This window comes from Myodes glareolus, chromosome 16, assembly GCF_982192425.1.
Source record: "Myodes glareolus chromosome 16, mMyoGla1.1, whole genome shotgun sequence".
Taxonomy (NCBI): Eukaryota; Metazoa; Chordata; class Mammalia; order Rodentia; family Cricetidae; genus Myodes; species Myodes glareolus.
Window position 1 is genome coordinate 47,951,170 of NC_142041.1, and position 17,002 is coordinate 47,968,171.

A 17,002-nucleotide genomic window follows, 5' to 3' on the forward strand; every position below is an offset into this window, starting at 1 on the left:
ACTCTGTTGTTGGTGCTCCTAAACATAAGCTACTTCCTAGCTGATACTTGGGTGGGACCTAGCATTTCACTGAGAGTCTACTCACTGTCCTAATCCCACGGACGATTAGTCCTGGGACATTGTATTTGACTTACCTGAAACCTTACTTAAGTCATTATAACTTGTTTAATCCCAGCAACCGCAGAAAATATACTTCGAGTTTCCTTGCTATATAGCTTTGTCTGTGACTTCTTAGCATGTTTATCTATGTGTCCCATCTAAAGTTAAAGTAGTATGTGTACATATTGCCCGTATTTAAAGAATTCCTTCAATTGCTGTGAAACAGAGTCACTAAACTAGAGAAGTGAAACGATTGATACTGAAAGGAGAATGTGTAAGCAGTGAGTCCGTGTTAATTATGTATTTCTGTGACTTTGTTTGCAGGCAAATACTGTTCCAGCATCGGCAGGCGCTGGCTGAGCAGCTGAAGGTCACGGAAGACCCTGCTCTTGTTCTTCACCTCACGTCGGTCCTGTTATTTCAGTTCTCGACCCACAGCATGCTCCATGCACCTGGAAGATGTGTCCCACAGATCATTGCTTTTCTTCACAACAAAATCCCTGAGGTATTACATTTTAGTGCATTGGACAGTTTTCAAGCTTTTAAACTTGGAGTATTTTGGATGTGAATCTTTGCCAATACTCAGCGAGAGAGAGAGAGAGAGAGAGAGAGAGAGAGAGAGAAAGAGAGAGAGAGAGAGAGAGAGAGAGAGAAGGAGGGGGGAGGAAAGGAAGGAGGGAGGGAGAGAGAATGAGATAAGTCCTTAACATCTATCTACACCCAGACGTGGGGACAGTGAGTTAGGGGTTGATTTCTTTTTTAATTAAGTGTAGTTCAAGGGTCTTTTAGCACTCTGTAAGATCTATGGTGAAAAGGCCTCTAATTTTAGAAGTTAAATTTTCAGAAAAGATGCAAGAATGTCTGAACTTCTCTCTCAGTTTCCCTAGTTTTGATTTAGCCTCCAAGGACCCCTTCAAATTTCTTTTCTGCTTCATCTAAGGAAGCTAACCTGCAGCTAAAAGCAATTCGGCTTCCTTGACTGTTACTAGTTTGTGATTTTGGTGATAGAGCCTAGCTAAATCAGCTTCCTGTGGCGTGGTGTGCACACGCTTTACTCTTCCTGGTCTGCACCCTGTCTGCGTTCTGAGAGCACAGACCTTGCTTGTCGTACTCAGCTTTGCACTAACATGGCCATTGTCTCATGAAGATACGGCTTTCAGTTTGTGCTGTTCAAGCAAATCTCCTTTCTCTGGTAACAGAAAATCGAATGTGCTCGGTAACAGGTTCTTCTTCCTTCTGACAGGACCAGCATGCTCTCCTGGTAAAGTACCAAGGCTTGGTTGTACAACAGTTAGTCAATCAAAATAAGAAGAGTGGGCAGAAAGAGGACCTGTCAGCTGATGAGCTAGACAAGGAGCAGCATGATGTCACCAACGCCACTCGGAAAGAGCTTCAGGAACTGTCCTCATCCATTAAGGACCTTGTTCTGAAGTCCAGGAAGTCGTCTGTGACAGAGGAGTGATGCCCTTCATTTCTTTTACAGTGAGTCTTTTCCCCAGAGTTGAAGATGAGTGATCACAAAATTAATCACTCAGCACACCCCACTCTCCCCACAATTCAAATAAAAGAGTGATGTTTCATTAGATGCTAATCTTATGGAAATTTTTACAAGTTGAGTTCTCCATGAAACATTTTCTTTTTACATAATCCTATGTATAATTTGTAATGTAATAAAAATGTTTTCAAAGAGTTTTGTATCTAGGACAATTATATGCTTTAATTTCTTCCAGATGTTAAAATGAAAAGTAAAATAGAATACTTTTCATCTCTAGGGGAAAAAAAAGTGTTTTCTATTTAATTTCTAAGTACCACTTTTCTATTTCAGCAGATATTTAAAATACTGTATTTTTTCATGAAAAGTTATATCTGAAATAAAAATAAATAGGGGGTTTTACTTTTAAATTAATACAGAATATTTTGAAACTAGAAAGTTCCAAATATACTTTGTATTACTAAGCTCAGGCTCCTGCTTTTGAGAGAAGGCCTCCTGCATAAACCTGTTCAGAGTCTGAGAGGCGGTTTACAAGCGGGGACACTGAACAAGCTTGCAGTGCTGTGCTCTCATAAAGCAAACCCAGGGAAGGAGCTGTGAGGGCAAACCTGAGGTTCACTGCGAGACAGTACAAGGCACATTGTACAGTGGGGTGGCTAAAAGGACAGAGGTCTTCTTTGATTGGCCCAGATTAGATTTCTAAGTTTTGCTTGTTTGATTTCAGTGGCTGCTTTACCCTGAGTTCTTTGTTTTAACCTGCATAACAGGTTGCTCGGCTGTTCTTTCTAATGAACAGAGAATCTGTAAATGTGATTGCACTTAATTTAATCACAGAACTTTTATTCCAAGAATAGAAACTATAAAACATTGCACTTTTGGTTTTTGCTATTATTAGTTAAGACTTACTAAAATAGTTCCTTGGAACAATAATTTAAACCAAGTAAGTTCTAAGCAATGTCCTATTACTTGTCAAAAGTTTAGTTGTTCTGAATGTAATAAAATGTTTAAAGAATACTGTTTTATATAATGCCTTAGGTGACATTGTAATTTTTATATTTTCAAATGTTTAAATACAAAAGAAGACTACCTCTTTTCTGAAATGACAGTGTTAATAATGCATGGAAGTAATTCATTACTAGCTAGGCGTTTTGTTAAAGTTTATTATAAAACTTTGTAGAAAACATTAAGGGGCTGGAGAGGCAGCTCAGTGGGGAAGAGCACCGGCTGCTCTTCCAGAAGACCCTGCTGTGATTCCCAGCACCGCATGGCTGCTTTGTGACTCCAGACCCAGGAAATTAAATGCTCTGGCCTCTGAGCACCAAGGACACACACGGTGCCTAGTCCGACATGCAGGCAAAACACCCATACACATAAAAGAAAATAAAATAAATGATTTCACATGTGTAATTTTCTATTGCATATTTTCATATAAGCAAAGGAAGAAAAGTAGTAAATTCTCTGTGACTCCAAAATCATTTTACTTTTTTATAAAGCTTCCAAATTTGTGAATAACTGAATTTCAAATTTTGTTTAATAACATTATTTGTTTCAGAAAACACCAAAGTAATCCATGTTTGTACCATACTCTGCCTATAAAAATAAATACAGGAGATTATCAGATAAACTCATTTTAATTTAATTTACAAAACTATAGTAGAAAAATGTAAAGCTTTGTTTATCTTACTTGCATTTATTTGTCCCCAATTTTTTTTATTTTTTTCTTAGTAAATAAAGTTTATTGTTTTGTAAATAAAATTATATACTGACTCTGTCTGTAAAGACTTAATTTCTGATATATTCTTAATGAACTAGGTTAAGAATATTATTTAAAATAAAGTTGTCCATTCTTTTCAATTGTTTATGCTATTCTGAAGAGCACTTAGCAATTACAATTTATATGATATTTCTATTTTGAATTATTGTTTGTTAAAGGAGGTGATGTTTTTTATTTCACAAAAATAATTTCTTACATCCTGGTGTTTTTCATTGTTTGAAACTTTGTTGATCATCTTAGTAAATAATTTCTCAGCCATATTTCAGCAATTGTATAGCCATGTTTTCATTATCTGTTAACTCCTGCTATTCTAATAGAGATGTGAGAAACATGCCCAGTTTTAATGTTCACTGTGTTCCATCTACAGACAAGTATAGTCAACAGAAGCCCATTTCAGACCACCCAGAAGATAAAGTGAGTAGTAGTAGGGACTGTCAGAACCTCAGTGTGCTTTGAGAAAAGCCACAGTGTTATAGAACATGAGTACATAGTGGTTAACCTTCTGTGTGGTGCTCCGCTGGAAACTTTGGAGAAGTGCTTTACGCAGATGATGAATGAGATCAAAGTGTAGCATCCAGCTAGATAGCAAGGGACAATTTATTGCTTTTGTCGTATTGTCATCAACTCCAGACCCAAATGTTTGTTTTTGTTGTTTTGTATCAAAAACTACTTATAACAAACTGGATAAAAGGATGTGACAGAAGGCTTGTTGGTTTTTCCGTTTTCACCAAAGTCCATGAAACTTTCACCTCAATGTTACATGAGTGATAAGGTAAAAACACACAGAGGAAATGCCTCTGGGGTACGTATTTTTCACACAAGTCTTGAATCACTATTATTAATGTGTTGCTATTTTTAATGACAATTTTTAAATACTAAAAATATAGAATGATAATTTAAATAGCCTTAAGGGATCATACAGATTGCTCTATTTTTATGGACAGGTAGCAAGTGAGAAAATAGAAGAGTCTTACTATATATTCGGTAAGAATTATGACTTACAGTCTTGAGAGAAAAGTTGTATCATACACAAAAGGAGTAACTTAATTTAAGCGTTTATTAAATTTGCACATTTTTGGTGTTACATTGTTTGGCACACATGTTTTTTATTGCATCTCTATTCATCTTACATGTGACAAGTGATGCAGCCTTGGTATTGTTCTGATGAGGGTGATAAGTTTGGTATGGAAGAGAGAGAACCTGTTAATCTGAAGCTTCGCAGTTTCCTGGATCTTCTCTGGCAGCTGAATACTAAGACTACAACTTAGTCTTAGTAAAATCAAAGAATGTGCTTCTGATACCTTTAGGCAGATGACAAAAATCAGTTACAGAGTTTTTTTTATGAGAGAAGAGATAGAATCCAAAGTGATTCATGCCTTCTTCCACAGATGAGAGACTGGAGATTAGCTCCCAACTCAATCCTGAAAGAAAAGTGATAAGCCTCAAAAACTGGAAGAAGGGGAAGATGGTTATTTCCAGCTGAGAAAATGAGATGCGGAAGTATTATGGCATTAATTAACATAAGTAATGTGACATTTAGGGAACTATCTGGATACCATGGTATAAGGTAAAAGTGGGAAGGAGAAGAGGCTGTGAAGTACCTCATACATTAAGCTAAAAAGTTGAGCCCATACCCTTGAAAACACGCAGATGCATCACAAGATTAGCTTAGTCAAGGATTGCTTCCATTCAGGAAGGCAACTTGATAATTTCCCCCATCCTTGAAAATGGACATATTTGTGAAACCAGTAATAATTCAGAAGTAAATGTAGTCTAAAAAATTAAAAATAAACAAATGTGCCCACTTTACAGCAGGAATCAAGAGCCGTGCATCTTACGCAGAGAGAAAGTTTCCCTCTGAACTCAATAGTCATGTTCGCTTGGAGTCTCCTCCACCAAAGACTCTTCACCTGTCTCATCTGGCCAAATCCCCAGGACTGCCTCTTCTGTGCTTCAGTGGGAGGAAGGAAAATCACATTGTCAAACTGTTTTTCTTCTCAGCCTTCAGGTTTTAACACTGTTAACCTTTTTATCAAGGTTGGATAAGCGGTTGAAGGTATAATATAAGGTTGGGACAGATAATACAGAGCTAAGTCAGGCATGGTAGTGCATACCTGTCATCTCAGGTGGATTACAAGATCAAAGTCAACCTTAGCTACATGGTAGATGTCTCAGACAAAACAAACACACTAAAAAAATGCAGTTATTATGTAGTATTTGATAAATATACATGACGTTAAGTGTAGGCAGTAGATTTTTTCTTTTTAATTCTGCCTAAGTCAAGTTCCTATGATTTTTTGGGCTAACAAATGCTTGATAGAATCTTTGGTGCTGATAAAAACAAACAGTGGCTTGCAGGGAAAGAAATACCTTTTCATAGTAAGTTTTATTACAGCCATTATTCACAACTACTTTACAGACAATATTTTATTGACGCTGAAAGTCTCAGTATCTTGGATAAAAGCCTAGGGGACTGGAAGTGTACGGACAATCATGGCTTCCTGTTAGTTCTCTGCTGTTTCCCTACCCCCAATATCCTAGCTCCTCCACGTCCACTCATAATTCACAACTATATAGTCTTCAGCAAAACTAGGCAAAAAAAAAAAATCGACTTTTTGATAACTTTCAAATTTTCCAGGTCAAGTGAAAAATAAATTTGTATGCTGTAGAGTTTTGTTCTAGGTTTGGTTTTGGTTTGTTTGAGGGTGGGAGGGTTGAGGGGCAGGAGGAGTGGTTGAAACAGACATTCTTTATAACGGGGTTACAAGATCAAAGCCAGACCTGGCTGTCCTGGATCTCACTTTTGTAGACCTCAAACTCAAGAGCTGCACCTGCCTCTGCCTCCAGTCCTGGGATGAAGGCGTGCACCACCACCTGGCTGCTGCAGTGGTTTTATGAGATCGTGCCACATAAGCTCCGGTGTTTGAATACCTGATTCCCATTTAGAAGCAGCTTTTGGATAGGTTTGGGATGTGTGGACTTAATGGAGGAAATACATCAATTAGGGCAGGCTTTGAGGTTTCAAGAAATGCGTGCAGTTTTCAAGTTTGCTGTCTGTTTGCGGCATTGTGAAGTCTCAACTCATTGCTTCAGTCACCATACCCTTCTGCTGCCATGCTTGCCTGCCTTGACAATGATGCGCTCTGTCCCTCTGGAACTGCAAGTCCTTCCCTTATAAGTTGCCTTGGCCATGATATTTTATGACAGCAGTATAAAACAGAATAATACATATGCTTTTCTCTTTAGCTTATCTTTTGTTATCAGTGAACCTAGAAATGGGAATACTTTGCTATAGCTATGCAGTATTGAGTTGGTTTTTTCTGATTAAGAATATTGTGTAACTCTGAAGCTATATGTAATATAAAAAGTGAACATTTTGCTATAATGGAAGCATTTATACAAATACCTAAATATTACCTTATGTGGTTAACATATACACACAAAATTATACAGAAAAATTAAATATTAAGGTTATGCTGGAAAGTAATTTTAAATTCTATATTCAGAATTTAGGCAACATGCATTTTTATGATTCAATAAGACATTTTAAATTAAGTATCACTCTATAATAATAAAGAAAGGATAAGAGGGAACCACACTGAGGCAGAGGAAATTGTTTGTGGTTGATAAAGCAATTTATGTAGTTATATTAAGTCTGGAATGAAGGGATAATGATAGGCCTAAGAGATGTCATTTAGCAAAATGAAGAATAAGTGAGGGAACTTAAGATTTAAGATGACACAAGGATGTCACTGCCATGTCCTGAGAAAATATAGGAAGAAGATAAAAGGCTTCATTCAAAGCAGAGATGGCTACAAGTCACAAAGATGCCAGTAAATCATAGGATATGTTCGGGCAACCTAGGAGAGCCACGTCAGATGGCACCGAAGATTTGCTGGTTGTAGCATGGAAAGTAGCTCTTAAGGAGCAGCGTGGAGTGTCCAGAGAAACACTGAACTAACACTGAACCTCCAGGGGAGAGAGGGGAAGGGGGAAACCGGAAGAGTCTAACAGTGAGAAAAGAAATCCGGTTTCAATAATAGGCCCGGCCAGAGGAACTTCCTGTAAAGTATGACAGTGCTCCAGTCAGCATCCTTTATGGCCTTAAGATTTTTCTGCCCTTTCTGGTGGAGTAATTCAAGGAAAAGACAAATTGCAGTGAAGTTGAATCCATGAGTGTAAGCCATCCTCCTGAAAAGTATGTGTGTAACCTAGAGAACAGTAGCCTCATGACTTGATGGGGACATAGGTGCTGTGACATCACCAAGACTGCTTCCTTTCTTGTAGGTGAAAGAAACTGCCTTGTTAGCAAGTACTCAATTCTATCACTAAGGAAAAGGTAGGTATACTTTTGCTGATGAGATTTGTTAATCCTTCATTGTAATGCTCCACTCATCAAACCAAGGGAATAAAACAGTTCATCATAGACTCTGCGTTTCCTATTTCTGGTTCTTTAGTTGGGTTTAGCTGAGTTGACTCCAGGAAATATTAATATATGCCTTTATGGCTGAAAACAAGGGCACTGTAAGTTTGTTTGGTTAGGAAGTAAATCAAGTTATGACTTCAGTATTTCTTCTCTTATCCCACCTTCTAAAGTGAAGGAATGGTCTCAAATGAAAATTCTAGGAACAAATACCATTTGTCATATAGGTCAATGTGACCTACTGAGAATTCTTGTAATAGATTAGTTCATAACAAAGGCTTTCTTCGGATACAGTTGGCTTCTCTGGCTTCTTTTGAAGTAGTTTGAAGATTTCAAAAGACCAGATGAGGTTGAACTTAAGTGAAGTCACACAGTGTGGCTAATGACATAACAATCGGAGCCGGAACCTGGGGACACAGGCAGAAATCCATCCACTTTGTAAGTGCAGAAAGCAGGGAACTATCCTGAGTTATTTTATTCAAGTCCAGCACTCTAAGTTCTCAAATTTCCCAAGAAGGAAGTGAGAGAGGCAGCACGCAACATCTCATCTGCTCTACCAAGAACTCCAAAGGTGAGAGTTCCTTTCATCTCTCCCAGACAGCAGGAAGCATCTGCCCGCCCTTCAGCTGTTTCCTACCCATAAGGAGGACTCTGGTAGCCACCAGAAGACAAAACCAAAAATGGATCGGTTAAGGAAATAAGAAATACTTTCAGAGAACATAGTTTTTATAATTATGACCTTAATTGAACTTAGTGGAAATTCTCAAGTGTGTGTGTCTCTGCATAAATGTTCTATATTTTAAACTCAGGGGCTTAGCCAGATATTGCAGCTTCTAATACTGGTCAAATTTCCCTTTAAGGACATTCTGAAGGGAAGTTTTTTTTCCTTGTGGTTTTAAGTAGACTGTGACAAGGAGTGGTTCTGTCTGAGGAGGAGCCTTGTGTACGTGCCACAGATTGGAGGAAAGAGCCTATTTTTTCCTCCAAAGTTGAAAAGCTGTAGGGAGGATCTGATAATGCTCATGACGCGTTCTGTTCCTTTTGGAGTTGACATGCATGTGATTACAAGGCAAATCTATCACCTATTCTTCCAGACTGTGTAGATCCAAAGAAAAGCAGCTGAAGAAAAGGTGAGTTTTCTCCCTCATGCACCCTTTATGTTTGTGTATGTGGCATTTTGGCTTCTTAAATTTTTTAAGGATGAGGTACTGTCCAGGAAAGGCTTAAGATCAACTTGGCTTGGAGGGTGGGTATATACTGTGAAGCCTTGGCCATTAGAGATGATTGGTACCTGATTTCTTATTTCCTGAGGTTTATAGATTTCTCGTTTTGATGACACGTATGTAGGCTGATAACTGGAATTGCCTCCTGGGTTTGTAATTGTCCTAACACAGGGACGTTTTTATTTTTGTGAAAGGGGAAGAGGAAATAGTCCAGATTTTATTCTGCTTAATGTGTTTGAGTGAATAGCGTTCTCATTGGGGATATTTCATGGCTGAATTATTTGTACAGAACACATCTTAAAGTCTTAGCCCTTAAGTGAAGGGATTAATTGGAAGCCTCCTATTTTCTAGTAAAATCTTACTACTCTCTAGAAGCAGGCATAGAGCAATTCCTAACCTGTTTCCAGAAGTGTGAAGTAAAATGCCTTTATATCCCCACCCCCCACACACACACACACAAACAAATGATATACACATCCAAAGCGCTGCTTTTTGAAATTGAGAATTTATTATTTAGGCAAAAAGCACTCAGCTGTCTCCCTCTCTCAGTCATACCCCTTCGGTACCCGTCATCCATTAGAAACCAGATTCGGCATGCTAGCTGTTTGGAGCACAGAAATGTGGGATCTTCAAACACTAATAAAATGTGCAGTTCTCGAACCCACGGTGAAAGAAAATACTTGAGCCTCTTGGGCCAGTATTTCAGATTTACAATACTGTATGTTAAATCCAAGCAAATTGAGCAAAAATACATGTAAATCCCCAAAAATATTTGTAAGCATGTGTGTCAAGATACATGCCTGAAGTCACAAGCCAAGTTGCAGAATGAGGAAGGTAAAGTCAGATGTCCGTCTCCTGTGCACATTCCCATGTTGATCTTAGCTGAGTGCCAGCTTTCTGTCTAAAGCAATGGCACCCCAGCAAGCATTCTTTCCTCCATAACATGCTTGCCCGTGGCAGAATTTTGAGTAAAGACTTATTAATTTGAATTAGGCAAGGCTAAAATATTTCCTGTCTATTATACTTATCTACTTATTATAATGAAAATAAGTGTTTTTATAGAACATTTTATGGAAGCTTTGATTTTTTGATTTCCAATATAGAAACCAGGTCTATTTAGAACTAAAAATGAAAAACTTCACCTTATAAAAGTTTAAATTAGCTGTCAGTTAGGTTTGCATTTCATTACTCGTGCAAATGATGTCTGCTTCTTGGGGAAGCACTGACACCACAGAAGGGCCTTTGAGGAGAAGGATGAGGGCTGGATAAGGGGCGTTTCTCCAAAAATACCTCAACTCCTCTCAAAATGATCAGCTTGAAAGTATACATGCCTCTAAGTCAGACCACAGTGTGCTCATGTGGGCAACAGATCCTTCTGCGAATAACAACAGTGCGCTGAATGTAGTGGAGTGGGGGCACCCAGGGCAGCGCAGCTGGAGATTCTGACAGGGACAACACCAGGATCCCTTCCACAATGGTCTAGTAACATGTTATTTCCCGCCACCAACTCGTTGGCCCTGGCAACACGTCTCTCTTTGGTTGTCTGACTATTTCCAAACTGCACACATGCCAAGAAGTTATTTCCTTCTGCTTCAAATTATACTTCATCAGGATGCTCTGCTACTATCAGAGACACCATGATCCAGGCTGTGACTCCTCCTCTTATTCCCATCTTCTTTCACTTGGTTGACATTAACCCTTTAACTAACTCGCTGCCGCCAGTAGAAGGAATAGCTCCCCTCCTCTGCCCACCTCCTGTTGAGGCCTCTCGTGAGGCCAACCTCCATGACAGTTTTGCCTTCCAGGTTCTGGAGATGCTAACAGTCTACAGACCTCACTGAAAGTCACGGAGAACTCTTGGACTGGATGACCTGGTTCTCAAATAACAGCGTAGCAGCATCTCTGGTTGTCACTAGCACTAGACATTAAAAAAAGAAAAGAAAAAAAAATTGAACACCTTAACCATTTTTTTTCTTTCTGTAGTGTTAAACTGACAGTCTAGATGAGTAAATAAATTGATGATAGATGATTGAACAGCTTATAGGCTGGCATAAATTCCTGGTTCTGCAAAAAGAAAAATAATCCATTTGATACTTTCCTTCAGAAGTGTTAGCATTCTTAAAAGTATTAACAATCCAATGACTAAGGAATGTAATTGAGACCCCTATGAGGAAAGGGGTTCCTATCATAAGCTGGGATAAAATGCCTGCCAGTGCAGAACCACCAATGCTTCTACTGGGTGCAAGCTCTCTTCGCCTGAAGCCTCATTTCCTTGGCGGCTGTGTGGATGTAGCTATCGTTGGGGACATGTGAAGGCAGCTGACATTAAGCTGCCATGCAGCCTAAATTAAGAGTCTGTTTTAGGAGTCCTAGTCCACAATTATATCTACTTGTTTGTTCCAGAAACAGTCTTATAATTATACTATGTCAGGAACTTCTAACCTTTGACCAGTAACTTTTCTAAATTGAACAGCTGTACTCTAATTTTATCCAATATTTCTCTCATTGTCAAAGTGATAGTTTACAATATATGATTTCCAAAGTACTGCAGATTAAAACTTTTAAAAACCCTGTGACCTCAGTCAAGATGCTTAACATCTGGTCATGTTTTCTTCCTTTTTGAACTTTTTAAAACTATTAATATAGTTAGTGTTTAATTTATTCTATTTAATTTTTACTTGAAGCAATATACACATTTTACCATTCTGTTAAATGCCATTGCAATTACCATGTCAATGATGTGTTAATATTATTTTAAAAGTAGAAAAACCTTTTAAATCCTAGTCAGAATTAAGCTTATTTTAGCAACAGTCCAGCAGGCTATAATTAAAATCACAAATTATACTTAGAAAATGTTAATCGCAGGTCAGCAAATATTTTATGTTAAGAACCACAAGTAAACATTTGAGGCCATAAAACTACTGACCCCAGTGTTACAGGTGCCAGGTGGCCAAAGCAAGAGTGCTAGTGTATGAGCGTAACTGCACTCCACTGCAGCTAGTCAGTGTGCTGCGCATGAGCACAACTGCACTCCACTGCAGCTAGCCAGTGTGCTGCGCATGAGCGTAACTGCACTCCACTGCAGCTAGCCAGTGTGCTGCGCATAAGTACAATTGCACTCCACTGCAGCTAGCCAGTGTGCTGTGCATGAGCGTAACTGCACTCCACTGCAGCTAGCCAGTGTGCTGTGCATGAGCGTAACTGCACTCCACTGCAGCTAGCCAGTGTGCTGCGCATGAGCACAACTGCACTCCACTGCAGCTAGCCAGTGTGCTGCGCATGAGCACAACTGCACTCCACTGCAGCTAGCCAGTGTGCTGCGCATAAGTACAATTGCACTCCACTGCAGCTAGCCAGTGTGCTGCGCATGAGCGCAACTGCACTCCACTGCAGCTAGCCAGTGTGCTGCGCATGAGCGTAACTACACTCCACTGCAGCTAGCCAGTGTGCTGCGCATGAGCGTAACTACACTCCACTGCAGCTAGCCAGTGTGCTGTGCATGAGCGTAACTGTACTCCACTGCAGCTAGCCAGTGTGCTGCGCATGAGCGTAACTGCTCTCCACTGCAGCTAGCCAGTGTGCTGCGCATGAGTGCAACTGCACTTCACTGCAGCTAGGCAATGAGCTGTGCCTGTGCATAACTGCACTCCACTGCAGCTAGCCAGTGTGCTGTGCATGAGCGTAACTGCACTCCACTGCAGCTAGCCAGTGTGCTGCGCATGAGCACGGCCTCACTGAACTGCAGCTAGCCAGTGTGCTGAGCATGAGCACGGCCTCACTCCACTGCAGCTAGCCAGTGTGCTGCGCATGAGCACGGCCTCACTCTACTGTAATTAGACATATGCCCATGGCAATTTCCACAGTGTGCAAAGGCTTGTATAAGGGCACATTCTACGACAACTGTACAGTGTGATAAGGCATGTGTGTGGCTGCCTTCCACTCTAACTAAAGAATGTAGAAATACAGGATATGGCTGTGGCTAGATTTGGATGCAACTTTATTTAGGAAACTGAATTCAAATTTTATATAATTTCATGTGCCCAAAATGTTCTTTTGCTTTGATTCCTGTCATTTAAACAAAGACGCTATGCAAAGGTCTCAGGACATAAAAGAGGGGTGATGACATTTGACTGGAGATGCAGACCTACTTGCCTGAGCTTGAAAAACTTCTGTGAACATATGCACACACTTTTTCTATAAAAAATGGTAAGTAATCTTCATCAGATGCTAAAATAATTTCAAATAAAATTGACAGAGAACACTATGCAGAAATGTACCCTGCCTACTGGGCATGCCTATTAAAATGCATGGTCACACTCATTCGTGATGTTACTCATTTGACATAAACATTTGTAAAACATTGATTAGTAGATTTAAATTACTTTATTCATGAAAAACATCAGATTCCAAATCTCTAATACATTATGCCTAAATAAAACTTAAGTCAAACTCAAAAATTAATGATTGTTTAATTTGTTCTTTTTGATTGCCTGGTAGCTTTTGATTGCTTAGTGGTTGACATTCTTAAGTCCAGCACTCCACAGGCAGAGGCACGTGGATCTCTGGTCTGCAGATTCTGGTCTGCATATTGAGTCACAGACCAGCCAGAGATGCATAGTGAGACCCTGCCCTCCCAAAAAGCATTTTATTCTTTTTTTTTTTTGGAGGGGTGAATGGGTTTTTTTGTTTTTTGGTATTTTTAGATTACACTTTACAGTATAAAAAGAGACTAGATCATGCCCCCTCACTTAGTATTTAGGTTAAAAAAGCATAAATATAATACTTCTATACTCTTTTTTTCTCCCCCTTTCTCAAACACACATGCATCTCTTTTACATTGTATGTGCAGTCTTGAAATCTTCACTTAATCATGTGCTTGTTTTTTAGGGTTTATGAAACAATCAAAATTAGACACAATTGTCATATGTGAATCAGTGTATTGCCAATTGTATTCTAGTTAAAGCTGTCTTAAGAGAGCACAACTTGTGTAAGAGGAGGGTCTACCCCTGCCTGAACTGCACTTTTACCAGTGGGCAGACACCAGCAGGACAGCTTCATGACCTGGGAGGAGCTCAGGGCAGGTGGAGCACCTTCATAACCCGGGAGGTGCTCAGGGCGGGTGGAGCACCTTCATAACCTGGGAGGAGCTCAGGGCAGGTGGAGCACCTTCATAACCCGGGAGGTGCTGAGAGCGGGTGGAGCACCTTCATAACCCGGGAGGTGCTCAGGGCGGGTGGAGCACCTTCATAACCCGGGAGGTGCTCAGGGCTTCTTCCAGGAAAGGCAGCCGACTCCCCAGCACGGTAAATGATAAGTGCTTCCTGTGGGAGCACCTTTTCTCGGTTATTTACAGATGAAGTGATGGTGGGGGTTAGAACAAGGAAACTAAGGGTGGGAAATTCTATCCTCGGTACTTCCAAATGAGAGGAACTCATGCAACAGAAGGAGAGGGATAAAGCTTTCTCATAGGATCTCTATTTCAAATAATGCAGCCTGGGTCTGTCTTCAATATTAGTCAAACACGAAAAGTGTTGAAATGACGAGCAAGATAAAAATTTTAGTTGACCTATCATGGACCTACTTTCTCAATACTGTCGAAAACTGGACTCGAAGAAAATTGTGGCCTAAGCTATAGCTGTGGCCGGGCGAAGGTGTGTTTTTAAGGCTCACAGTAGAAACAGCTTTATCTGTGGTCATTCATTATCTAGGCATGAACAGGGACGCTGCCCTAAGCACTTCCTGCAGCTCTGCTCCACTGTGATCCCCACCCCCCACCCCTCTATTCCACAGTCTGTACTGTAGCTCCCCCGGCTTCAGAAACTCTCTTGCTTTTCCTGAGCCTTTCTGCTATTCAGCTTTTAAGACATAATTCTGAATTTTGCCTGTAGTTTTCTAAAACTTTTCGTGACTTCCCCGACCACCCTGTACACACCTCAAAGCATTTTCAAAGAGCTGCGTTCCTTTCTTCTCATGCTCCCTTTCATCCGCAGATATTACTCAGGCTGGTTGCAGGATGATAATACAACAATCACTAGGAGCCTGGTTGAAAATAGGTTTGACTCTGCATTTTCTGCGGAACAGGAAAGTCTATTAACTAGAGATGATGAGAGTCGTGGGTGGTAACATACTGGGAGCCATGGGCACGTACAACCAGAGTCTGGTCCAAAAGAATGGTAAAGACATTTCTCTGTCCTGATTTGGTTTCTATTGCTATGATAAACACCATGACCAATGCTGAATACCAACTTTGTCTAAATCGTTGAGAGTTAGAGCAGATAAAACTTAAAGCTGCATTTTAAGTATTGCTCTCCACTCACTATCATTTTATAATCAACAAATTTAAATGATCAATAGAAGAATTTGCAGCTATCAATGAGTGCCATCGCCACCACGTAGGGTATAGCTGTGCTATGTGTAATCATGTTCTGGTGGGAAGTAGATTGCCTATCTCATGAACAAATGTCACACCTACATTATTTTAGGTGATGAGCCAGAAATTAATGCAAACCTATTTTTTTCTGTCTCATTTCCAATAGCGATAGTAATCCAGTAATTCTCATAATAGACAAAAGCAAATATTGACCTGCTCTGAAGATTTTATGAGGCTTGTGTTTCCTTTGGAAGACAATGCTTCACTCTGTACAGCTGCCAGCAGGTTGGCTTCAGGTGCAGAACAAACCTCTGCATTTACAGGTAGGGTGCTGGTCCCTGGCAGTAACTAAAACCTGGAGAGGGATTCAGAGAAATAGCAGCTTTGTCATTTTTTTCAGAAAATGTTTTCATTTTTTCAGAAAGCACATCTGTAATAAAAGCCAACATTAAAAAAAAAAAGCTGTCTGCTGCCATGTGAAAAAAAAAACACAAAATAAATTATATCTATTAAGTGCCAGGAACCTGCGCTGTACTGAAATATTATTGATAATCACTCTGTCAGCATCAAAAAGCACATGTTCCTCTGAACCCAATTTCTCCTCTTGTTAGATGAGAGAAACAGAACAGAACAAACCAACAACTTCAAAGCCATCTCCGCTCCAGACTTAGTGGCTCTGTGAAAGTGAGATCCCAGGCACACTCTAAGGGAGTGGGGACATAAAAGGAGCACTGAGAGGCTGTGTCTCAGTCTTGTAAGCCAACCAAGGAGTCTCCCATCAAGAGTCTCAGCCCTCCTGTCGTTGCCGACTCTCTTCTCATCTTTGCAGTGGGAGTTTGACGTTTCGTTTGTTTTGTTTTTTATATGGTATTACACAGACTATTGATTGACTATATAACTAATTTGTTACAGAGTGGAAATTCTTTCCTCAGGAAATGATGTCTCACACATAAAGTGAAGTAACAACTTGTTTAAAGTGACCAGAACAGTAACAAATATAAGACAGTCTTTAACATCTAATTTGAGCTGATCTTAAAGAAAATCCCTTCTATTCTTAGCGCGTCAATTACTAAGCTTGGACCTCAATAGTTCAGACATGGAGGGTTTTTTTGTTTGTTTGTTGTCTTCTTCTTCTTCTTCTTCTTCTTCTTCTTCTTCTTCTTCTTCTTCTTCTTCTTCTTCTTCTTCTTCTTCTTCTTCTTCTTGTTCTTTTTCTGAGACAGGGTTTCTCTGCAGCTTTTGGAGCATATCCTGGAACTAGCTCTTGTAGACTGGGCTGACCTTGAACTCACAGAGATGCACTTGCCTCTGCCTCCCAAGTGCTGGTATTAAAGGCATGTGCCATCACCGCCTGGCCAGTCATGGAGAATTTGCAATGTCAAACAAGGTTTGTTTAAATAGTTTGGAGTCACAATTTGAACCTGTCCTATTAACTATTTGCAAAACTTGATTTAGAGGTGCATTCAGATTTCCTGGACGTCACTGGCAAAAAGTCTGGAGGCAGGATAAATGCTGTCTTCGTAGCTTAATTCCTGTGTGTAACATGGTGACGTTAAAGTGAACTGAGTTTTGACATCCCATGTTCAAGACCAAGAGACTGTGAGAGATATGTGTTGAGATT

The 17,002-nt window shown here is 39.9% G+C and overlaps 2 protein-coding genes across 8 annotated transcripts in view; both read left to right on the top strand.

Moving 5' to 3' along the window:
* The window catches only part of Ufl1 (UFM1 specific ligase 1), a 28,815-nt gene extending 27,027 nt beyond the window's left edge, over positions 1-1,788 (top strand). For both annotated transcript variants that reach the window (XM_048419995.3, XM_085677280.2), the window contains exons 18-19: positions 424-604; positions 1,343-1,788. In XM_048419995.3, coding sequence (XP_048275952.2) covers positions 424-604; positions 1,343-1,561 — 400 coding nt within the window. In that variant the 3' untranslated portion in view covers positions 1,562-1,788. The remainder of the gene's footprint in view (positions 1-423; positions 605-1,342) is intronic.
* Positions 1,789-8,185: 6,397 nt separating this feature from the next.
* Positions 8,186-17,002, top strand: part of Fhl5 (four and a half LIM domains 5) — a 43,787-nt gene continuing 34,970 nt past the window's right edge. For 2 of the 6 annotated variants that reach the window (XM_048420595.3, XM_085677285.2), the window contains exons 1-2: positions 8,186-8,359; positions 8,883-8,918. The gene's annotated coding sequence lies outside the window, so the exon portion shown is untranslated. Of the gene's footprint in view, positions 8,360-8,723; positions 8,919-17,002 lie in introns of those variants that run through there. The other 4 variants (XM_048420594.3, XM_048420596.3, XM_085677284.2 and 1 more) reach the window with 3 other exon arrangements.